The 24,117-nt window shown below is 46.9% G+C and overlaps 1 protein-coding gene across 4 annotated transcripts; it reads left to right on the top strand.

The window, feature by feature from the left end:
• The first annotated feature begins 2,850 nt into the window (after positions 1-2,850).
• MLEC (malectin) lies at positions 2,851-17,700 on the top strand. 4 transcript variants are annotated; one of them, XM_012468948.2, is made up of 5 exons: positions 2,851-3,218; positions 9,963-10,141; positions 10,700-10,876; positions 10,971-11,028; positions 12,184-17,700. In XM_012468948.2, the coding sequence occupies exons 1-5, from the start codon at positions 2,996-2,998 to the stop codon at positions 12,411-12,413; spliced, it is 867 nt and encodes a 288-aa protein (XP_012324371.1). In that variant the 5' UTR covers positions 2,851-2,995; the 3' UTR covers positions 12,414-17,700. The 4 variants fall into 4 exon arrangements, with proteins under 4 accessions (XP_012324371.1, XP_012324373.1, XP_064235778.1 ...); XM_012468950.3 differs by lacking the exon at positions 2,851-3,218 and adding an exon at positions 5,193-5,211; XM_064379708.1 differs by lacking the exon at positions 2,851-3,218 and adding an exon at positions 6,399-6,414.
• Positions 17,701-24,117: the final 6,417 nt, after the last annotated feature.

Raw genomic sequence — 24,117 nt, 5'->3', positions numbered from 1 at the left:
CGATGCATTTTTCGGAAGGCATCCCTGTCATTAAGTGAGGCATGTCTGTATCTCTATTTCACAATTGAGGAAACTGAAACTCAGAGAAGTACCTCATTTGCCCAAGGCCACACAGTGGGTAAATGGGCCCTGGGCGTGGGATGCAGGCAGCCTGTCTCAGATCCCATGCTCAGATCCTGTGCCCTGCCTCCAGGGTCTCAGAATTTGTTTTACTGAAAAGACAGCCTAATTCATGAGCAGCCGGAGCTCAGAAAGGGAACCAGGCTCCTTGGTACAAAGGTGGCCCAACCACAAATGTCATCTGAAGGGCTCAATAACAGGAGTTGGCCAGGTATCCTGCTCACCTTCTGGGGTGACCAAAGGCCTGGAGGACTGAGAGAAGGCCTTTAGAAGCCTCCCCAAAAGTTTAATCCATTTTATGATTGTTTCTCCTGGACTAGACTGCCTCGAGGATAAAACAAACATGAGCTCCTGGTGGCAGTGCAATATGTGAGTGGGACATGGGCTCTGCAGGCCAACTGCCTGGGAGGGAGGACGCCCCATCACCACTGCTTGTGTTTCTGTTTCCCGTTTGCACCACATCCCTCCTTTGAGGGTAACTGAAGCCTCTCAGTTGTCAAGATCCTTCAAAGATGACAGTTTCAGAGAGAGAAGACTAGCATTAGAAACCCCAAGAGGCCAGGCGCGGTGGCTCATGCCTGTAATCCCAGCACTTTGGGAAGCCAAGGCGGGCGGATCACGAGGTCAGGAGATCGAGACCATCCTGGCCAACATGGTGAAACCTCATCTCCACTAAAAATACAAAAATTATCTGGGTGTGGTGGCAGTTGCTTGTAGTCCCAGCTACTCAGGAGGCTGAGGCAGGAGAATCACCTGAACCAGGGAGGCGGAGGTTGCAGTGAGCCGAGATTGAGCCACTGCACTCCAGACTGGCCACAGAGTGAGACTATCTCAAAAAAAAAAGAGAAAGAAACCCGGGCAGGCACAGTGGTTCAGGCTCATAATCCCAGCACTTTGGGAGGCCAAGCCGGGTGGATCACAAGGTCAGGAGTTCGAGACCAGCCTGACCAACATGGTGAAACCCTGTCTCTACTAGAAATACAAAAATTAGCCGGGCGTGGTGGCATGCACCTGTAATCCCAGCTACTTGGAAGGCTGAGGCAGGAGAATCGTTTGAACCCGGGAAACAGAGGTTGCAGTGAGCTGAGATTGCGCCACTGCACTTCAGCCTGGCGACAAAGCGAGACTCCGTCTCAAAAAAAAAAAAAAAGAAATCCCAGTGCAGGGCCCGACACACCTTGGACGGGCATGTCTATGGGAAAAGCAAGCCCAGATGCTTGCAAAATAGTGGGGAAAGTGAGACTGGGAGGGAACACTTCCAAAAGTTACCCCATGGGGTCTGAATTTGGGGCCCAGGGAAGGAATTCGGGTGCATTTAGATTCACCACTGATAGTCTCTATTTTGGTACCCTGTTTTGTTCCTGTCCTAACTAAATAATTAATTGCATTATGAGTTGTGCAAGGTCTATGATTCTCATGCGGGACCCCAGGTGTGTTTTTTGTTAATGCAGCACAAAGCTCATTGCCTAAGTAGTAGGTAGAATTGTCAGATAAAATACAGTAAGTCCAGTTAAGTTTGAATTTTAGATAAACAATGCATTTTTTTTTTTAACTATAACTGGGTCCCATTTGCTTATCTGAAATTCACATATAACTGGGCTTCTCATATTTTGTCTGCCAAATCTGACAACCCTAGTAGTAGGGACTTAATACATTTTTTTCCTTTTAGGGAGAATTTCCAAATCGACCAGTATTTATGGAACAAATGCACAAGCAGTTTTTTTTTTTTTTTTTTTATTTGACTTCTCTACACTTGCGGTGCGACCCTTTGGCAACTTTCAGTCCCTTTCTGGGCCTCAGTTTTCCCATCAGAAAAATGGGAGTCTAAGCAGCGACCGAAGCGCAGGGATCGCCAGTGTGGGAGAGCGCCGGGTGAACTGCCAAGGAGCAGGGAGGGAGCTCGGGCCGTGGCCGTGCGAGACAGCCCCAGCTTGGGTGCAGCCAGCGGCGACTCCCTCCCGCGCCTAGGGCGTCCCGGCCCCGCCCCTACGCCGCGGAGGCAGGCCAGAGACTGTCGCCATGGAGACGCGGGCAGCCTGGAGCCCCCTGCTCACAAAGCCACGCGTTTCCGCTGCGTTGGAGCCCCCTGATTGGACGGCCGTCTGGACGCTACCACACACCCGGAGCCCGCTAAGGGGAGGGGGCGGGGCCTTATCCTCGTGGGACTCGTTCCCTGGAGACCTGTGTCCGCAGCCTCTCTGGGAAAGCATGGGTCCTCTCCCTCACGCGGGGAAAAGAACTGAGTCTCTTAAGTCTGCACAGTGTCCATTGCTTCTCCTACTAGAATTTATGCTCATGCTTCTCCCTGAGAAAAGAAGAGGGGGCGGGAAAGTCGGCCACGCCCCCTCGAGCCTATTTGGTCTCAAGAGCAGGAGCACCGGAAGTGCTGGCGACGTGTCAGTGCGCCCTACCTTAAACATTCCCCTACAAGCCACCTTTCCCGTTCAGCTATGGGATTCCGGGGCCGCCTGGGCGCTGCACCCGCCACTTCCGCATCGAAACGCCGCTTCAACCGAACTCACTCCCTCTGCGCGCGCTCCATCCCATGCCCCACGGCTGCGCTGGCCCCAGGGAGAAGCCACGCCCTTTCCCGCGCCTGGCAGCCAATGAGCGGGCGTCTCCCAGCGGGGTGGTGGGTAATTAATGAGGGCCGGGCGCTGATTGGCTGCAGGGTCGTGGCCGGGGGCCGGGTGGCGGGGTAGGTTGTTCCTGAGGTGGGAGGCGGTACCCGTGGCTGAGGAGGAGGCCTGAGAGCGACATGTCTCTGGCGGCTCAGGCGGAGCGGCCCGTGGCGCTGTTTTTTTGAGTCCGGGGCGGCCTGGCAGCCGGCCGAGGACGAGGGTCGGCGGGGGCTGCCCCCGTGGTGGTGGCCGCCATGCTGGGGGCCTGGGTGGTTGAGGGAGCCGCTGTGGCGCTCCTGCGACTGCTGCTGCTGCTGCTGCCGGCGATCCGGGGACTGGGGCTCGGCGTGGCCGGCGCGGCGGGGGCCGGGCTGCCTGAGAGCGTCATTTGGGCGGTCAACGCGGGCGGAGAGGCGCATGTGGACGTGCATGGGATCCACTTCCGCAAGGACCCTTTGGAAGGCCGGGTGGGCCGAGGTGAGAGTCCCCGTGCCGAGCCGCGGGATCCGGGGCCTGCTGTGCTGGGCGCAGCCGGCCGGGGGCTGCGGCCCCCGAGCTCCTTCAGACCCTGGGTCTGTGTCTCTGGAGCGAAGTTTCTCTCCGCAGCTTCCTCGGGGACCCGCTCGGAGCTTAGGGCCTGGCACTGGCTCCAAGCTACCTAGAGTCATAGAGGCAGAGAGTTGGCGAGAAGTTAGTTATATTTGGAGTTCGCATCCTGCATTTTCTCAACCCCTCACTCCCATCCAAGCTGGGAGAGTAAAGACGAAGGCGGCCTCTTGCCATCTCCAGGCCTCGCGGATTGTAGGTCATGGGTGCTTCTGCTTCTCCTGTCGAGACAGTTCTTGGGAAATTCTCGTCGACCCAGGAATCCGCCGCTTTCCTTGCCCCTTCTGCAGGAGCGGGACTTGCTTCTTAGCCAGAATAGGAAGGACTCTTTGGAGCGGATGGGCCAGGAAAGTTTGATTGTAGCCTCCTCCCCCGCCCTCTTTTCGAGCGAAGAATATGTGTGCTTAAAAGTAGAATCTGCAGGCCGCCCCCAGAGGGTGGTTCTGTCGAAGCCATCCTGCACGTGAGGCTGGTGGCTGTGTGTGAACTGGGTCAACCAGTGTAAGAATCCGAATGGTCTATCAGAGAATGCTTACAACCTTCCCTAGGTGATCCTGACAGTTCTAATTCCAGCTTAGGGGGAAAATGATTGTGACTTAACGATTGAGTAACAGTGGTTTTTAACATTGCTGCACAGTTCCCAAAGTTAGTGTGCGTCAGAATTGCCAGGGCAGCTGGTTAAAAATGCAGATTCCTAGTCCCCACTCGAAATCGATTTTAGTAGATTGAGCTTTTTTGCAGGAAACCAGGTTTCTGCACCAGAGGCTTGTAGGTTGTCCCCTCAGACCACTGTTTTGGAAGATCTGCTTTAGAATCTTTGTTTCTTCTGTTGGGGGGATTGGAAAACAGGTTTCAGAAGGAAGTTCTTTGCTTCGTGTGTTGGAAGGAGACTGATGCTGTATGGTGGGTTCAGAGGCTGCCAAATTGGCTGTATGCCACCTCCAGACGACCAGGATACAGACTCACTCTTCACTTTCTCTCACTCTTTTTCGCGATGCCCAGATTTGGCTCTTGCTTTTACTAAAAGAGTTTAATGTAATTCCTCTCAAGTTGATTGCTGTGTCCTGGAGTTTGTTATATTAGGGAGTTTATTGTTTTTCACGCATGTGAGGGTCTTGGGAAACAGGGCTGTTTTCTGAAGTTCTATGTTTGTCTTGGAATTTGTTGAGTCCTGGCGTGTAGATCACAGTAGCCTGGCTTCAGCTGACTCAGGGCTCCAGTCTTTAGCAGCAGTAACAGCAGCCAAAGCCAGACTATAGCAGGAGGTCATTACTATCTCTATCCTGGACCCTTCCTCTTTCTTCGTGAGTGTGGGCAGGGAGGAAGGAGCCCTTGAGGAAACTAGACAGTTTGTGGACTTTGCCTCTTGAGATAGCTGTGGCAAGGGCACTGCTCGGATGGTTTCTTTCACTTAGCAGATACCAGGCCTTACATTAGGTCTGTTGTGCAGAGGATAAAGCTGAGTAAGACCACACAGGTTTAGTTCCCAGATACTGCCCTTATTCAAACATTCTGGTTTTAATTTGCTGGTGCAGGTGTGTGTGTGTGTGTTTCTTTTGGCCTGGTCAGCAATCAGCCAAGATCTCTGTCCTTGGGTTATTAGCTCATGGTTGCAATTCCTTGGGAGAAGTTTATTGTAGCAGGTAAAATTACAGGAGACCTACCAGAGCTCATGTGACACTGGCCCTTGGGGCATCATATATATAAATTAAGGTTCCCTGCTAAGGTTCCCCTCTCCAGTCTACCAATGTGGGTAAGAATTGGAGCAGTATTAAGGCATGGATGGAGAGTGGGAGGTGGCGATTCTCAGCTGCAGTTTGGACCAGCTTGTTGCAACATTGCACTTACCAGGTTCCTGAGAAAGGTATTTTGCTGGCTTTAGGTGGGGGCTGAGATGTGCATAAGCTTGCACTCTCTGTGCTAAGGAGTCAGTCCCACCAAGGGAAGTGCAGCTGTTCACGCTGCCTTTCTTCTCTGGGCCTATTTGGATAAGGGTGTGCCAGGTATTTGGAGACCCTTGCCTCATGCAGCTATTTACACTGATTGTAATAGAAACTGTATGCCTTATTTCTTTTTCCACCTGCTCGTGATGTTGTTTCCAGCATGCTGAGAAAAGTCGATTTTATGTTGAATGAATTCAGGTATTTATTACCAAGTTAGTTCAGATAAGGGTTTGGCCTGCTTTTGAACTTGCTGTTTCTGTATAGTTTCTTTGTGGTTCAGTATTCTTGTAACTGTGAGTGGCCCAGGGCACCTAGTGGCTTATGCTTTCAAAGGCAGTTCAGAATATTTATTGGATTTCATTTCTGCCTTGAGGATAGCTAGTGCTTACAGCCTGGGAAAGTCTTTTTCGGCCTGTATGCTTCCACAGATGGGAGCACCACTACAGAAAGTGGTTGTTTAGAAGTGTTCACGTTGGGGTTTTTGTATGAGGCACGTTCCAGGGTTTTTATTTCTTTATTCAAAAATTTTTATTTTGTTTTTTATTGTAGACACAGGGGTCTCTCTGTGTTTCCCAGGCTGGTCTCAAACTCCTTTCCTCAAGTGATCCCCCCACCTTGGCCTCCCAAAGTGCTGGGATTACAGGCATGAACCACCGCACCTGACCATGTTCCAGATATGTAACTTGGTCATTCTGAGTTCCTCTTCACTCTGACTAGGAAAAGACTTGGTTATTTGACCTGAGGGCACAGAATTTTGCTTGGTTTTAGGGAAGGCTATTTCGTCTTCATAGGTACGTGCTAAAGTCTTATGATCTTGAGAAACATGCTTTACCTCTCTGAGCCTTGTTTCACTTTTCAAAAAAAAAAAACAACTTCTCATGCTTTAGAAATCTCTGATAAGACTCTGTAAACTCTCCTGTCCAGAGTAAGTTAAAGTGTCTCCGTCACTTTTTTCCTTGATGACCTTTTACATGGAATTAAAAATAGGGCAGAACATGGCTCCAGAGGGGAAAGAAGCTGGCTGGGGACTAGAGCCTATCAGGTTGCTCTTGCTGTAAACAGTAAGGAAGACCCTTTCCTGGGCTGCCTTCCTTTTATCTGGGAAAGGATTTGGCTTTGGGGAGGTAAGAGCTTGAAAGATGGGATGAGAGAGGAGTCGCTGCTGCCTCTGATTTGCTCAGAGCCATGGGATTTGTTTAGAATTCTCTATATCTGCTGTCACCTAACAGGCAGGCTTTATCTGCAGGCCCTCCAAGTAGTGGAAGTTCACAGGTAGAAAATTTAGGTCCCACCAGGCGTGGTGGCTCGCTCCTGTAATCCCAGCACTTTGGGAGGCTCAGGTGGGTGGATCACGAGGTCAGGAGTTCGAGACCATCCTGGCTAACACAGTGAAACCCCATTTCTACTAAAATACAAAAAATTCGCCAGGTATTATGGCATGTGCTAGTAGTCCCAGCTACTCCAAAGGCTGAGGCAGAAGAAATAATTATTTGAACCCGGGAGGCAGAGATTGCAGTGAGCTGAGATTACGCCACTGCACTCTAGCCTGGTGACAGAGCGAGACTCCATCAAAAGAAAAAAAAGAAAAAGTAGGTCCCTGAATCCCTGTCTCAGCCCATTCGGAACAATTCTTTGGGTACTGGCTTCACTTGAGAAAGAACTGATCCAGAAGAACAGTCTAGTGACCAGGAGACCGGAGGGGGTGGGGTGGGTAGTGACGCTGGAGCACCGGCGAGTTCTACAGCTGTGTTCTCATGGAGGAAGGCTTCTGCTCATTCTGCCTTTCCCACTCTTGTGGTTCCCATTTGCAGTTTTCCAGTTAGTTTTATTACTTCCTTTTCTTTTGATCCATTCCCTAAATTCCCCCAAGTGGAGACATTAGTACTTACCGTGTGCATGTCCTTGCCTGGCTAGCATACCTATGTGTCTGTGTCTCTCTCTGTGTGAGGCATTGTATTGAGCTCTTTATACTGATTGTTTTACCCTTACCACAATGCTGTGGGATAGGTGGTATCCTCACCTTATAGGTGAGAAAACAGACCTAGAGGAAAAAACTTGTTCAGTGACACTTCGTGTATGTCTTTTCCTGAACCCTGTGCTGAATTTTCCAAGCAGCCTAGTTATTACATTGTCTAAAACTAAGAAGGAGCAGACGTAATGTATGCCCTTTGGCCCCCTTCCTTTTTGGTTAACTGAGTTATATTATGCCAGTTTCAGCAGTCTGCTGACTGTACACTTCATTGTATTTTAGAGAAATATTTCACTGTGAATGTATAAGGGCTAAGGAGGGAAGAAAAATCTTTTTTGCTGCTGCATCTCTTGGGACTTGTTCAGTTTCAACTTTGCATATGGCAGATCTCTTGGGAAAGCCACTTGGGCTTTAAAGGGAAAATATTTAAAGGTAATTCCAAGGTTGTTAAGTAATTTTTGTTCACATGGTTGAGTTTTCTTTGCTGTAGGACTGAGACTGTCATAGATGACATTACTGTTAGTTTCTCACGTTTTTGATTTGTCAAGGAAAAAAAAAGATTCAGCTAGGTGTGGTGGCTCACGCCTGTAATCCCAGCACTTTGGGAGGCTGAGGCAGGCAGATCACCTGAGGTCAGGAGTTCAAGACCAGCTTGGCTAACATGGTGAAACCCCGTCTCTACTAAAAATACAAAAAATTAGCTGGGCTTGGTGGCACACATCGATAATCCCAGCTACTTGGGAGGCTGAGGCAGGAGAATCGCTTGAACCTGGGAGGCAGAGGTTGCAGTGAGCTGAGATCGTGCCATCGCATTCTAGCTTGGGCATTAAGAGCGAAACTCCATCTCAAAAAAAAAAAAAAAATTCCCCACACATGCATAAAATTGTCTGTGTAGCTGTAAATCAAATCTAGTTAATGTTCCAGATTTGTAAGGATCATGGCCTCATGGAAGAAGGAAATTTTTAGAGCTCAGTTGGAAGAGAAATAGCAGTCTTTCAGTCTTAGGTTTGTATCCCAGCGCAGTGGTTTTTTGAGCCTGGAAAGGAAGCTGGAGGAGGAGGGGTGCATATTAGCAGTACATCCTTTGTAGCATTGCTCAGCTACTCTTCTTTGATTTCTTGAGGAGAAATAGGAAGAAAAAAGTCTGAAGACAAAACTGCAATGAGTTTCCTGTTCCATTGTCTCATCAGTCCATCTGATCTCGTGGCTAATGTCACTTACAGGAACCGTTAACAGTTATGTTTATTTTTTTGAGGTCTTGACCTCAGCCACTGGCTCTTTTTGTTAATCTTTTACCTTTTGTCATGTCCTCTCCCTTGTTGGTGATTCAGAAGATAAAGCTCTGGGGATGACAGCCCCTGGCCGTCTCCCAAAGGATCTAGGTGCCAAATGTCTTCAGGGTCACCATGTGAAATTGGAAGGCAGTCTTGGAATCTCAATTTCATGCGGGAGGAGAGACTACATGACTGCTACATCTGTAGTTGGGAAAGTATATTTATGGAGGACTAGAAAGCCTTGCCGAGTTTATAGGATAAAGGAGTCTGGCTACTCTCTGAAGGAAGCATAACTGTATCTGAGGCTGAAATGGGATATCTTATATTTGCACAAAGACCCTAGTTTAGTTTGTTGTACGAGAGGAAGAAAAAAGCGTATGTATGACTATCTCATACCAAGGTTGGGAGAGGGCCGGGGGCAAGAGAGTTTTTCTGTTCTTCTGATACTGACCCGAGGTAAGTAACTTTTTACTTTTACCCCGTCTCATTCTTTGTTAGTTTGTAAAATGTGAAAGGTGACTCCCCTAGGACTTAGACATTTTAGGTGGATTATCTTTCTCTGCAGGATGCTCTAGCCTTGTGGACAGAATGGCATGATTTCACTGCTTTGCAGGCACCTCCTTTATTGTTGTTTGTTCATTCAGCAAACTGTGTGAGTGGAGACTTTGTGCCAGGTCCTGTGCTAGGTGCTGGAGGTGCAGTAGTCACTTTTTTTTCTCCTGTTGGTTTATCTGAGTGAATGTTCAAGTGAGTAGGTAAGGTAGAGTTTTGTGAGCCTGTGGGAAGTAAGGAAATTAGAAATGATCACACCTTTCTTTTATGAGCCTGTTTTTGTTTACCAGCTTTGGAACTTTTTGAATGAAAATTATTTAAAAAAAAAAAAAAAACAACAACTAAAGCTGGACTCTTACTTGTAGTAAGGGCAATGAAGGCTGACTTTCCAAAGCAGATATCCTGTTTGTTTTAGACCCTGGGCTTTTCTGAATGAGAGAAAACATTCTTTGAACTTCATTATCTTGTATAGAGTTCCTGGCCATCCCCCTTATTTTAGGAGGTTTCTCTGAAGCCCTCCCTCTTGGGGAACCAGGCAGCTGCAGCATAGCACTTTCTTCTGGTAATGAGTTAGACTTGTACTCGTCTCATCATTCTCCATATAGTCAGGGGAAAAAGGTCATTTTAATGTGCTTTTAGAAAGTTCTGCTCTGAGGTTTATAGGGGCTGTTGGCCTGATTAGTGTTTAATTTCTTTCATTTTACTCTTCCATAGTAATGGCTGATTCCTGCCTTTGTTGGAGCTCTGTTTAGAGCCAGGTGCAGAGGAAAGGGTTATTATTAGCATTACCCTGGAAATGCCTCTGGCTGTTCTGGGGTCTTTGCTCTTCTTTTGTGTCTTGACTCTGATGTGCTTTCTTTTTGTCTTTTGTCCTCAGCCTCAGACTATGGCATGAAACTGCCAATCCTGCGTTCCAACCCTGAGGACCAGATCCTGTATCAAACGGAGCGGTACAATGAGGAGACCTTTGGCTACGAAGTGCCCATCAAAGAGGAGGGAGACTACGTGCTGGTCTTGAAATTTGCCGAGGTCTACTTTGCACAGTCCCAGCAAAAGGTGAGGTCCTGGTCAGGCTGCTGCTTGACCAGTGGGGCATTGCTGCTCTTGGACAATCCATTATTATGGGGCTAGAGAGTGTCAGAGCCTCTCTAGAAAGGAAGAACAGATGAGCTCTAGAGAAGCATGTTCCATAGTCCACAAGGCTGCATTTGCCTTGGAGGTTAGTGACAGAAAGCAATGCCAGAATCCTTGTTTTGGCAACTAACTGATCCTGTGAAGGCCCTCCTGGTTACTTCCCTCCATGGTTTGCTGCACCTTCACCTGGTTTTTAGCCTTATTTTTTATCTGTCCCTTCCTGTGAATTTCCTTCTCTCTATGCTAAGCTTTTCGTTTGTATTCTTTGTTCCTTAAGACCAGTATAAGACCTCCTTGGCAGCAAAGGAACATGGCTTTGATTTGACCCAGGTTAAGAATGCTAGCCACCCTGGATATCCAGACCCATCATTTCTTAAATTATTTTTGAACTTGAAACCCAAGTAGGTACATGATGCCCATCTGCTTGAAAGGATGTGAAGCTGATGATTTTGACATTGTTTCGTTTTCTTATCCTGGAAGGTATTTGATGTGCGATTGAATGGCCATGTCGTGGTGAAGGACTTGGATATCTTTGATCGTGTTGGGCATAGCACAGCTCACGATGAAATTATTCCTATGAGCATCAGAAAGGGGAAATTGAGTGTCCAGGGGGAGGTATCTACCTTCACAGGGAAACTCTACATTGAGTTTGTCAAGGTAATACCCCTATTCTGCCCATTGCTGAAGAGAGTGGGTACAGGGGAAGCTGTTTGCCGCTGTGTGGGGTTGACCACTGTTTCCCTTTTCCTAGGGGTACTATGACAATCCCAAAGTCTGTGCACTGTACATCATGGCTGGGACAGTGGATGGTAAGCTGTGTTTCGACCTGCTTTTTTGACTTGGGTGGAAGGAGGCCCTTGGGAGATAATTAAGCTGATCACTATTTTGTTAACACTTAAAGCTAAATTGTAGGGAATTCAGAGTCAGTTGGATGGGGATGAAGTATAACATGGTACTAGCCACAATCTTTGGAGTCAGGTCTGTGTATATCTTGTTGCTGCCATTTAATCAGATGTTTGTCTTAGACAGATGCTTTTAATTTCCCTATAAATTGGGATTAATAATGGCACCTATTGGTGTGCCCTGACCTTTGTAGTCATTTGGGATCACCTAAAACTTGTCCTTACTCTCTTTGTTTGACATCTGTTTCTTAGGGGGGAAAAAAGGTAAAAGAAAGGGTCCTGTAGGGTTTTGGTATGCTCTGAAAGAAGCCGGCATTGTTGGACTGCACTGGGACAAAACTTCCCTTCTTTATGTCTCCTTATCCTTGGGATCCAGCCTTAGAGTATATCTATCTCTTCCTCAGGGCTTAGATTCTCCTGGCTGCCAGCATCTCAGGCTGATTTTTGCAGAGAAGGCTGTGTGTTTGTGACATTTCTCCCCCATTCCACCTCTGTACCTTTTCCCAACTCATCTTGAATGCACTGAGGATTTCATCCTATTGGCTTGATGTCCCCCAAATGCTGATATTATGACATCTTGGAGGATGGTTGTCTTACTACCAAACAGACCTGTGTTTAAGTCTCTGAGGAGGAGGCACAACAGAGAGGGATAGTATGTGCTAGAAACCCAGAACTCTCCAGGTCAGCTTTTCTTCAGTTACTGTAGGAATCAAAAGGGAATGTGGGCTTATGGGAGGAGGAGGGATTTGAAAAGGTTAAATTTTAGGCATTGGGTCATTGTCCCTGTCCAGTCTGGTCATCTTGGGGCTCTGTAAAAGTGGAACAGGAAGGTAAGATAGTGAACCTCTCTATGAGCAGGGCTTTTTCTACTTACTAGCTAAATCTAAAGTTTTTGCAGCATTCTGCTGTTCTATAGGCCAGAGGCTACTTCTGTTACTTCTGGTCTTTCCTCTGGACCCAGGTTGAATCACAGGAATCTCTTTATTGTGGCTCATTTGCTGCTTTTAAGGGTCTTCTTACTTATATGCTGTGGGTCTTAATAGTGTTTTCTTCCTGTGTTAGATGTACCAAAGCTTCAGCCTCATCCAGGATTGGAGAAGAAAGAAGAGGAGGAAGAAGAGGAAGAATATGATGAAGGGTCTAATCTCAAAAAACAGACCAACAAGAACCGGGTGCAGTCAGGCCCCCGCACACCCAACCCCTATGCCTCGGACAACAGCAGCCTCATGTTTCCCATCCTGGTGGCCTTCGGAGTCTTCATTCCAACCCTCTTCTGCCTCTGCCGGTTGTGAGAACAAAAGACCATCCTGAACAGGGTGGAGGGGTGTGGGAAAGAAACCAGCCATATTGGTTTTGGTTTCTATATTTTTCACAATGATTAATGAAAGAAAAAAAAAGACAAAAAACACAAACACATTAAAGGAGATAAAAAGAGGCAGAGTAAGTAGAGAGCAGCCCTCATTCACCACCTGGTCCCAGACCTGCTTCAGTCCTCAGCCTCTCTTTGTGGCTGGCCCCCAGCTGTCTCTTTCGTCTTGAGGATACTTAGGGTAAACTGGATCCTTCCTGCTTAAGGATCCTCATTTGTATTCCTGGTGGAAAGGACTCTGAACTCAGAGGAGTCACTGTTTTTTAGGTCAGAAATTAACAGCAGGGAAATGCCATCTTATTACCTGAGACGACCAGCACTGGGAGTTAGGTATGGTCTGAAGTTATGTCCAGATAAGACTTTAGATGTCCTGGGATTGAAAGAATGTGTGTGAAGGGGTAGAATTTGTGTGGTAAAGATTAAAAAAAAAGTAGGGAGATTTAAAAAAAAAAAAGAAAAGAAAATGCTTCCTTACTTGAAAGCCTTTCTGGATTAATCCTATGATGGTCCCACCTTTAGCGTTTGAGCTTTGTCATTGCTTATCTCCCTGACATGTGCCAGTTAGAGGACTGTCTGGTATCCAAGACGACTAGGTTGTGTCAGGTCCTCAAACTGCCTCTGACTTGTTACCACAACAGATCATTTTGATTTCAGTGCCTGTTGGGGACTTGATTTCTTCTCAGTTTTTTTTTTTTTTTTTTGACCCCTTAATCTGGCTAATTTGAAATTTCTTCTCCCTCTTAACCATCCCACTAAGTTATAGCCAAGAAGGGAAGGAGACATGGGGATTTGGGGTTCTCTGCTTGAATGTTTTCTCCTTTACCACCTCACCTTGTTGGTACCTCCCTCCCTGGATCTCTGAGCCAGCAGCCAGGAGGACCTGACCCAGCAGTTCTTAACTGGCCCCTTTTTAGGGTCTTGCTGCCAGGGGACAGGGATGCTTTCCAGCCTGCAGCAACAGAACACTTGACCTTAAAAGTCTCTTCTGGTCTTTGGATTAGAAAAGGCTGATGTTAGCATAGCTTAAGAGCAACCTCAGAGACTTGAGCCCTACTAAGTGACTGACCACTGTTTAGAGTGTCTGGTGTCTGATGTTCATTTATTCCCATGTTCTTGTGTGTCACAGTTCAGCCAGTTTTGGTTTATGCCTAGAGCTGCTTCAAGGAACTAGACTAATTGGCTATATAGGCCCAGTGACGCTTCTTATTGATCTTAATAGTATGCCCTTCCCTGCCCTGTCCTTTCATGTCCCTATCCAAGTAGCAGTCATGTTCTTGGTGTGATGGGACTGAAGGAATTCCAGTCAGCTAGAGCCTTGGCAACTCTGAAGCTAACCTTAGTATCTAAGTGTCTATCTTGAATTCCCTGGAAAAATTTCTATAGGAAGTAAAGCTTCCCTGGTCCCCTCCTTTCTGGTCACCATCATCCATTTCCCAGTTAGGGTAACAATAAAGGAGGACCCAGCCAAGCTAGAGGGAATTTTGTGGATGGGAGACAGCAGGATTAGCTTCAGCTTAGGCTGGAGCAGTCGGTATAGGATCTCAGGCCAGGCCCATCTTTCTAGAATGTGTTTAATTTTGAGTTTGCTTTATTAGATATGTTTTTTAAGAGCTCCATATATTTGAACTGCTCTTTATGTGACAAAATAGGTAGCTCTTGGGCTCATGTCTTGGGTTTTGGCTCTTTAATGATTACTCTAGGCCAGCATTTAGTCATTTGAGAATTGTAACCTTTTGTTTTCACTAACTTGGGTCTCAGTGCTAGGGTATTGAGTCAGGTAGCTGGGGAACTGTGGCCTGAGGCTGCAATCAGAGGAACACTTCCCATAGTGCTTCATGAGGCTCCCCTGCTTCTAAAGGATGAGGTACTGTAGCCTTGGTCTTGGGGACCTGCCTGGGGCAGTGGACATCCTAACTAAATGGGCTTCTGTCAGTAGCTTTGGTTCCTATCCCATCGAAATTCTCCAAAGTTCTGGGACCTGCCATTGGATTAGACAAGATGAAGAAGGAGGACTTGCTGCCTCTGTTTTGCCTTGTTTGTTAGTTTGCCTGTGTCTCTCTGAGGAAGGAGGGGGTCCCGCCTCCTCCTCAACACATCCCCCTTCAGTGACTCAGAGTCTCAGAAGGAAACCCTGACTCCTGGGGCCATTTCCTAATGGTACTGTAAGCCAAGCAGCTTTGCTTCTGCCTCTGTTTCCAAGCCCACCCTTTTCCCCTGAGCTCAGGGTTAGAGATGGGCACTTTCCTCTCTGGTTGTGTCCGAAAGGAAGGAACATCTTCCTATGGCTAACAAAAACTAAAGGGGAAATGAGGAAACAGGAAGAAGTATAGTGGGGGCTGGGGTAGACTCCCCTGGAGCTGAGCCCACCCAGCCAACAAGAGCTGCCTAGGGCTGGCCACAGCTGGCTCGTGATGCTGAACTTGAAAGTTTTTGTGTGTGTGTGTGTGGCTCCTCCAAGATATAGGTACATGAAGTTTAGGTTAAAGGGGTGGGATTCTTTATTTTTGTTTTTGTATTGTATGTGTCAAGAATTACTTTGTTGTTCATCTTTTGCTTTTTGCACTGTTTGTTCCCTATCTGTATTTTGAGCTTAGTGCTAGCACGGAGAGGCTCCACCATAGGGAATGCATGGGAGGTAGTGAGGGGTGTCAGTGAGGAGGTGGGTGGAGGAGAGGCCCAGGCTCTTCTACTGAATCTGTACTCTGTCCTAGGTTTTTAGTTTCCCACTGAGCCCAGCTGGCTGAAAACAAAGGCAGGGTGAAACTTCTTTTGCCAGAAGTGTGGCCTGAGTTGAATTTCCGGGAGGATGATGCAGACATCTGCTGCGGAGATGGGCTGAGAGTTCTGCAGTCTAGCTCTGACTTGGGTCAGGGGCCAGTTGGTCTCTAATCAGACTTTTTTGGGTCTCACTCATGCTTACTGAAACATCGTGCCAAGAAACTCTGGGATTCATGTCCCTTAACCCAGATTCATTTTTCTGAAAAATCTCCATTGTTGAGGAGAGGCTGCTCAGTGGACACCCCAAGTTCTCATGACTGGGAAGATAGTTTTCTTCAGTTGTCAATGGCGTTAGCCTCCCAGGAAGACTAGCCCTGCCCACAGGACCACCTGTTGGTTTAAGAGCATGTTCATGTTCTCTTGCTTTCACTGCCTAAGAGCTACTGGGATCACGTTAGCGGGCACTTAGGCTTTGATGAGAGGGCAAAGTTTGAGTTAAGTTTACCTCCCCCTTTCTGTGCCTGGGAACTGTTTGGTCCAGCTTTAGAATTGTGGTTTTGACTTCCTTATCTCTTGGGAGAAGCTTCTGTTTTAAGGAATTTCTCTTCCTTCTTATCCTGCCTCTAGCCTCTCCTGGAAAGGCCTGCTATGGATTCTAGAATCTCCACTGAGAACTTCAGAAAACAGCAACAGTATTTTCCTTTTCCTAATGCTAACATCCCTTTCCCTAGAAATTGGCTCACCTTGGGAAACCCAGGGAAAGAATCAGCAGGTTCTCTGCCCTCCCTGGGGATTGGGGAAGGAGCCACCCCGGTCAGCACAGTGCCTTTTCCTCTCCTGCTCTGAGCCAGGGTGGGGCATTCCCTCTAGATTCAGGTCTGGGCAGAGGTCCCATAGTCCCTGACATGGGGCTGCTTCCCTGTCCCTTCCCTCCCCTTTGCTGGCCTACTCTGACATAATTCAAGTGTCTTCTTGCCTTGAGGATCCTTAATGGTATCAAATGGAATATTGTCCTCCATGCCTCTCCAAAAGGACCTAGGAGAGTAGGTGAGCTTTCTGAAGTGAGAGATGAATCTGTTTTGTTTGTTTTAAAGGGCAGGGTGAGGAGATATGCTTTGGGCTTTCTTTTCCTGTGGCCCTGGAGGAAGGAGAGACTGAGGCAAGGCAAAGTGATAGATAGTCACTGAAGCAGAACCAGAAACACCCAGGAACTGATCAGAAATCTCAGAAGAAATCTGCTTCTCTTTGATGGAAAGATATAATTAATGATTAAAGAGCTCCAAGAAAATTGCAAACAAGCCTTAATGTTCAAGCTTTAGGAAGATCAGAGCAATTTTTCTCTTTCAGTCCAAGCTAAGACTCTGTATTTAGACCTCCCCTGGGGCAAGAGGGCTAGGTTTTCTCATTTTGTTAGGAGACTAGATTGGTACCAATAGATCAGCTGCCTAGTGAGGGCGGGCTTCTTTGCACCTGTGTGGCTTGCTTCCAGTCTGGCCTGTCCTTTCTAGCTGCCTTTTGTCTAGCCTGTGATGGGGGGCCAGATCATCTTGATAAAAGCAGGTGATTTGGGGTCTAGCTGGATTGGCAGGAAAAAAGCAAGATGGATCTCTTGGGATGGGTTCTCCCAGGAGTATAAACACAAGGAGCCAGGATTGTGCTGGCAGCCAGGGAAACAGTAGTGCCTGTTTGAGTTGGCAGAGAGGCCTTGGCACCTCTTGCATCCAGGCAGTCTTGTGAGATGGGGGCACATAGCACTGGGGAAAGCAGAACTCTATTCTCACCTCTATTTTGAGCTTCAGTGCTTTATTTCAGTATAAGGAAAAATAACAACAAACTGAAGTGCGCTTTCCGTCCTTTCAAAGGACAACTGTCGGGAAGGGAGAGCCGAGTTTCGAGGTAGGAGGGGAGCACTGGCAGGGAGAGACATTCTTGACTCCTCTCTTCCCTGGTGTGTCATGATCTAGGGAATGAAAAGAAATTTGACCCTGGATTGGTTCTCTCCTTGGACTTAAGGAATGTTACCTTTTCCTTCCACGAAGTTCTCCCAGGCTAGGACCAACTGCCCATTCTGAGCTCAGGGCAGCCTCTTCAACCATTATTGGCCTAATCTGGCTTGTCAGGAAACCAACCCCACCCTTCCACATTAGGCCTGGCTGCTCTATTCTGTACCAAGTACTGGAGAAAAAGCGTCAAGTTCTTAGCCCTTATAGCTTCTACTCTAGTTTCCCGTCCTCTCTCTGTGGAGGCCAAACCAACTCTTTGTCAGTAGCCACAATGTGCATTGACGGTGGCACAGTGAGATATAATTGAGGGGCTTTGAACCTGGCTGGCCGGGGAAGCTGTAGGGGTGGATAGAGCTGGCTTTCCTTCTGGGCTGTCTCCATCTGACCCTACCCCTTCCATGCCCCACCCTACTCCCACCAAAAAGTACAAAATCAGGATGTTTTTCACTGTCCATTGCTTTGTGTTTTAATAAACAATTTGCAGTGACACTCTGTGTTGGGACTGAGTTTGATCTTGATCACAAAGTGTTGAAGTGACGGGGTGGGATAAAGGAGCCTCAGGGGTTCACTTGGCTCCAAAGAGTTCTCCTGTGACAAGGCTGGGAACTGTTATCCATTTAGCTGTGTGTTTTTTGCTGTTCTCTCCTGGATGTTTGCTTAGGAGAATCAATCTGTAAAACCCTTCCTGGTCATTTCAACTAGCAGCTCGTTTAAGGATAAAGTTTGTTTTCACTTTCACTGGAACAACTAAGCACTGACTGTCCCACTCCTAAGGCACACTGGGCCTGTTGCTGCCTCTCCACCATTCCCTTAGCCTCCATGATAGTGCATGGACAAGCTAAGCTAACCTAAGCCGTAGGAGATTTTTCTCTGCCTGCTCCTTTTCTGGTGCCTTGTCGTTGTTGACTATACATTAGGAAGAGCAGAGTTGCGAGATAGGAGGGGAGCACTGAAGGGATTTTTTTCTTATAATTTACAAGCCACATTTTACAGGTGAGGAATGTAAGGCCGGGTGTGGTGGTTCGTGCCTGTAATCCTAGCACTTTGGGAAGCTGAGGCCAGCAGATTGCCTGAACCCAGGAGTTCAAGACCAGGCTGGACAACATGCTGAAACCCTGTCTCTACTAAAAATACAAAAGTTAGCCAGGCATGGTGGTGCACACCTGTAGTCCCAGCTCAGGAGGCTGAGGTGGGAGAATCACTTGAACCCAGAAGATCAAGGCTCCAGTGAGCCGAGATTTCACCACTGTACTCCAGCCTGGGTGACAGAGTGAGACCCTGTCTCTCTCACACACAAACACTGAAGCTCAGAAAAGTTCATTAACATACCCTAGACTAATCTAGTAAATGGTCAAGCCAGGGTTCAAACCCAGTCTATCTGCCATTAGAGCCCAAGCTCTTTAAGGCTGTAAAGATAATTACAGCTGTCCATTATTGAGTCCTTGAAATGCACTGGGCACAATGTCCAACATTTTACAGATGTTATCTCTCTTTTATCTTCAGCAAACCAGTTGGTGTTACCCTTTAAGTGACTTGCACAAGGTAGCACAACCAACAAAAGGCAGAGCTGGGATTTGAAACCAGGAGTCTTGCTCAGTCATGACCCTCTACCGCCATTCATTTCTTCACGGTGCTGGGTGGTACAGCTCCAGAGCCTACCTGCTGCATTTCTCCAAGTGGGAATGGAGGCTGCTGACTTGCAGGGGTGGGGTGAGGTAGAGGTGGAGGGAGAGGAGTTTGGCCTACCTCCCTCAGTTATCCCTTGAAGGGCAGAATTCAGTGTGCAGCTCCAAGAGTGAGGCCAGTGTTGATGGAGTCTGTTCTCAGGGTCCAAACAAGCCAGGAGGCCCACAGAGAATTTCCTAGGCTGAGCCCAGCCATAACGAGTTCTTTCCTAATTCAGATTTAGCTGTTACTATTTCACGTAGCTTTGCATGAGCTGCCAAATGGGGAAGAGACCTAAAGGAACTCCCGCTCTAGGGAGTTGCAGGGAGGGAAATTGTCTGACAGAAGATCTTGGGCCAAGGTCGGGGGGTTGGGTTGGACCACTCTGTGGGTCCAGATCTTAATCTTACTAAGGAAATCAGGCTCCCGGTTGGCTGGAGCCAGTGAGACCTTTCTCCATACTTAGTACCCCCCATCCCCCATAAAGGAAGAGAGATGAGTTTTTCTAGTACTTACTGAAAAGCTCATTGCTGTTGCAGTGGTGAGGGGTCAAGGGAGAAAGGAAGCAGAGCATGGAGGTCCTGGAGCAGGCTTGCCTCTGCTCTCCAACAACCTAAAGCCACAGGCACCTCGCTGCAGCGCTCTGGCCCAAGAGTCTCAGTTTTGTTTGTTCCTAACCACTTAACGTTAGTACGAAACTTGCTTTGTCACTGGCTCTCCCACCCGGCTCTATGGCTTTTCCCTGCCCCAGGCGCCTGCCCTCAACAGAGGGGGCCTGGAGAAAGAGGCCACTTGTATATATTGCCATATCAACCATTCATGGGACACTCTTCCTGCCACCAGCATAGTGCTTTTGTTGCTGTTTTATGTCTCCTCTTCATAACAATCCTAGGAAAGACGTGTGACTAGCCTGACTTGTAAATGAAGACACAAAGGCCTCAGGGGAGAAACGAACTGGCCAGAGTCACGTAGCTGGTAAGTGGCAGAGCGAAGACTGGAACCCAACGCTGTGTGACCCCAAAATCTGTGCTTTCAGTGCCATGATATACTAGTTTTAAAGAGGAACGTTTTGAATATTGATAACTGATGAATCTATGATTACATGGAGATTTTATTATTTCTCTGAAAAATAAAGTAACTTTTAAGACTGATATAAAGATCTATAAATATATGCAGAAATAAATTTTTTAGTATTCGGAATGCAAAATTTGAAATATCATTTTCTTTTCTTTTATTTGAGACAGGGTTTTGCTCTGTCTGTCACCTGGGCTAGTGTGCAGTGGCAAGATCTTGACTCACTGCAGCCTCGACCTCCCAGGCTCAAGCATTCCTCCCACCCCACCCTCCTGAGTAGTTGGTACTACAGGTGTGTAGCCACCACACCCAGCTAACTTTTATATTTTTTGTAGAGACAGGGTTTTGTCATGTTGCCCAGGCTGGTCTCGAACTCTTGGGCTCAAGTGATCTGCCCACCTTGGCCTCCCAAAGTGCTGGGATTAGAGGTGTGAGCCACTGCACCTGGCCTGAAAAATCATTTTCATCCCTATCCCGCTAATCCCTAAAGGATAATACAGAGGACAGTCTGGTATATATCTTTCATTTTAAATGGTTTTACATATATATATATATATGTATATATACACACACACACACAGTCTTTTTAAACAAATGGGAATACACTATACATATCATTCTGTGCCCTTTTTATTTAATATGTCTTAGAGAGTTTGCTCATATACATAGGTCAGTACATAGAGATTTTCCTCAGTCTCAATGGCTGCACAATATTTTATGGTTAGATTTTAATTATTTTACCAATCCCCTGTTGATGAACATTAAGATACTGCTCATTTTTTTGCCAGTATAAACTGCTGCAGTGAACATGTATATACATATATCTTTGTGCATATGTCAGGTGTTTCTTTAGGAAATTCCTTTCAGGAATTACTGGATCAAGTAATACATACATTAAAAAATTTGAGAGTACTGCCCTCCATGAGGCTATATGAATTTTTACTCACCAACCTTGTGCTGTGACTTTGGAATATGCCAGAAATCTTTTTTGGAAACAAATGGGATATAAATAATAAATAATGCTTTTTAAAAACAGCCCTCTGGCTGGGTGCAGTAGCTCACACCTGTAATCCCAGCACTTTGGAAGGCTGAAGTGGATGGATCACCTGAGGTCAGGAGATCAAGACCAGCCTGCCCAAACATAGTGAAACCCTGTCTCTACTAAAAATACAATATTAGCCAGGTGTGGTGGTGCATGCCTTAATCCCAGCTACTCAGGAGGCTGAGGCTGGAGAATCGCTTGAACCCAGGAGGCAGAGGTTGCAGTGAGCCAACATCATGCCATTGCACTCCACCCTGGCGACAGAGCAAGACTCCCTCTTAAAAGCAAACAAACAAACAGCCCTCAGCCAGAGAGTGAAGTGACTTGGTACTAAGGAAATTACTAGCTCTCAGTCCCAGACCACCAGCCATGCCTGTAATCCCAGCCATGACTTGCTAATTCAATGCATGCCATCTCTAGGGAGGTGGCAGAAAGCAGGACTGAACTTTCAGTCTTAGCAGAAAAAAGCCAGCTGATGTCTTGCTTACCTTGGTTACACCGGCTCTGGGCCCCACCTGTGTGGCCTGATTTGAAGGCAGACTGCCTGGCTACTCTGGGACTGCCCTGGAAAACAGCCACTGTCACACCTCTTGGAGGAAAACAGCCAGCTGGAGGGAGTCAGCCCTGAGCTGGGGGGAAAGGGAGGCTGGCCCTTCTGCTTTTGGTGTCGGAGTTACTATGTAGTACGATAGTCTCTATTTTCCTTCTTCCCCCAAATAAAGTGTTAGTATATGTAATTTACTCTCTTAAAATGAGGGAGTAAATTTTAAGAGAGCCTTTTAATGTACCTCAAAAAATTTGATGCAGAAAGGCAGATTGGAGGTTACAGCCATAATTTTTCCTACCCCTTTAAAAAATGAAATTATATATATTTCCTTCCCTTTCCTTTCTTTTTTTCCTCATTTCCTTCCTTTCCCTCCCTCCTTTCTTACAGAGTCTCACTCTGTCACTCTTCTAACTCCTGGCCTCAAGCGATTCTCTGGCCTTGGCCTCCCAAAGTGTTGGTATTACAGGCATGAGCCACTGTGCCCAGCCTCTCTATTCCTTTTAATCACAATTCATAGGTAGTACCCAGAGAGAGTACAGGCCCTGACTCATGGCAGTATTTAAAACCAACAAACAAGCAAACAAACAGGCTGGGCGCAGTGGCTCATGCCTGTAATCCCAGCACTTTGGGAGGCCAAGGCGAGCAGATCACAAGGTCAGGAGTTTGAGACCAGCCTCCCCAACATGGTGAAACCCAGTCTTTACTAAAAAAAACCACAAAAATTAGCCAGGCATGGTGGCGTGCGTCTGTAATCCCAGCTACACAGGAGGCGACGCAGGAGAATTGCTTGAACCCGGGAGGCGGAGGTTGCAGTGAGCTGAGATCGCGCCACTGCACTCTAGTCTGGGTGACAGAGTGAGACTCTGTCTCAAAAAACAAAAAAATACAAAAATTAGTCAGGCCTGGTGGCGCAAGACTGTAATCCGAGTTACTCGGGAGACTGAGGCCTGGGTTGCTTGAACCTGGGAGGTGGAGGTTGCAGTGAGCTGAGATCGGGCCACCACACCCCAGCCTGGGTGACAGAGTGAGACCCATCTTAAAAAAAAAAAGAAAAAAAAAAGAATGTTGATTAAGTTTGAGATTGCTTTTAAATTTTAAAAGAAAATAGGGCAACTCTGGCATAGAGTCTGACTTCCCGACACAGATCCAAAGGTATTTTCTTTTTCTTTTTTTTTTTTGAGATGGAGTCTTACTCTGTCACCAGGCTGGAGTGCAGTGGCATAATCTCGGCTCACTGCAACCTCTGACTTTCAGGTTCAAGTGATTTTCCTGCCTCAGCCTCCTCAGTAGCTGGGACTACAGGTGTGTGCCACCAAGCCCAGCTAATTTTTGTATTTTCAGTAGAGATGGGGTTTCACCATGTTGGTCAGGCTGTTCTTGAACTCCTGACCTCTGGATCCGCCTGCTGGGGCCTCCCAAAGTGCTAGGATTACAGCTGTGAGCCACCGTGCCCAGCTGGTATTTTCTTTTTAGAAAGTATACAACCAGCCCATGATTATATGCTTGAGATAAAATAGTACAGAAGTAGCTCTAAATCATGTCAAAGTGAATATATTTCCTTTAGCCCCATCTGATACTCTCCTTTCCAGAAGTAATCAAGGTTAATGTTTTCATGTATATCCAGATCTCTTCCTTTAAAATTACAAATACACATTTAAATCTGTATCTATGTCTATCTGTCTTTTTTTTTTTTTTTTTTTTTTTGAGACAGGGTCTCACTCCCATGGCCCAGGCTAAAGTGCACTGGCACAATCACGGCTCATGCAGCCTTGACTTCCTGGGCTCGGGTGATTCTCCCACCTCGGCCTCCTGAGTAGCTGGGACTATAGGCATGTACCACCACACCCAGCTAATTATTGTATTTTTAGTAGAGACAGGGTTTTGCCATGTTACCCAAGCTGGTCTTGAACTCCTGGGCTCAAGCATTCTGCTCACCTCGGCCTCCCAAAGTGCTGGGATTACAGGCATGAGCCACCATACCTGACCCACATCTATATATTTATATACTTTTATTTTATTTTATTTTATTTTGAGACAGGGTCTTGCTCTGTTACCCAAGCTGGAGTGCAGTGGTGCGATCTTGGCTTACTGCAACCTTCGCCTCCAGCTTCAAGTGATTTTCCTGCCTCAGCCTCCTGAGTAGCTGGGATTACAGACGCGCATTACCACACCCAGCTAAGTTTTGTATTTTTAGTAGAGACAGGATTTCACCATGTTGGTCAGGCTGGTCTGGAAGTCCTGACCTCGTGATTCGCCCGCCTTGGCCTCCCAAAGTGCTAGGATTACAGGTGTGAGCCACCACACCCAGCCTATACTTATTATTTTAAATAAATGGAGTTCTTGGCTGGTTATGGTGAGCTGTGATTGTGGCACTGCGCTCCAGTCTGGGTGACAAAGTGAGACCCTGTTTTAAATAAATAAATAGGATTCTGTGCCTGCTTTTTGCCCCACTTAATATATGTTTGATATCTTTCCATACTAATATATATATATCTCATTTTTTAAAACAGCTCTGTGCAACATGAATGGATACAAATGTAATTTATTATAAATTGTCAATATTATAAATCTCTGTGCA

Source organism: Aotus nancymaae, unplaced genomic scaffold (genome assembly GCF_030222135.1).
Source record: "Aotus nancymaae isolate 86718 unplaced genomic scaffold, 86718_ANA_hifiasm-v0.15.2.pri h1tg000021l, whole genome shotgun sequence".
Classification (NCBI taxonomy): Eukaryota; Metazoa; Chordata; class Mammalia; order Primates; family Aotidae; genus Aotus; species Aotus nancymaae.
The sequence above is the reverse complement of the archived record's forward strand: the minus strand, read 5'-3'. Positions and strand labels throughout refer to the sequence as shown.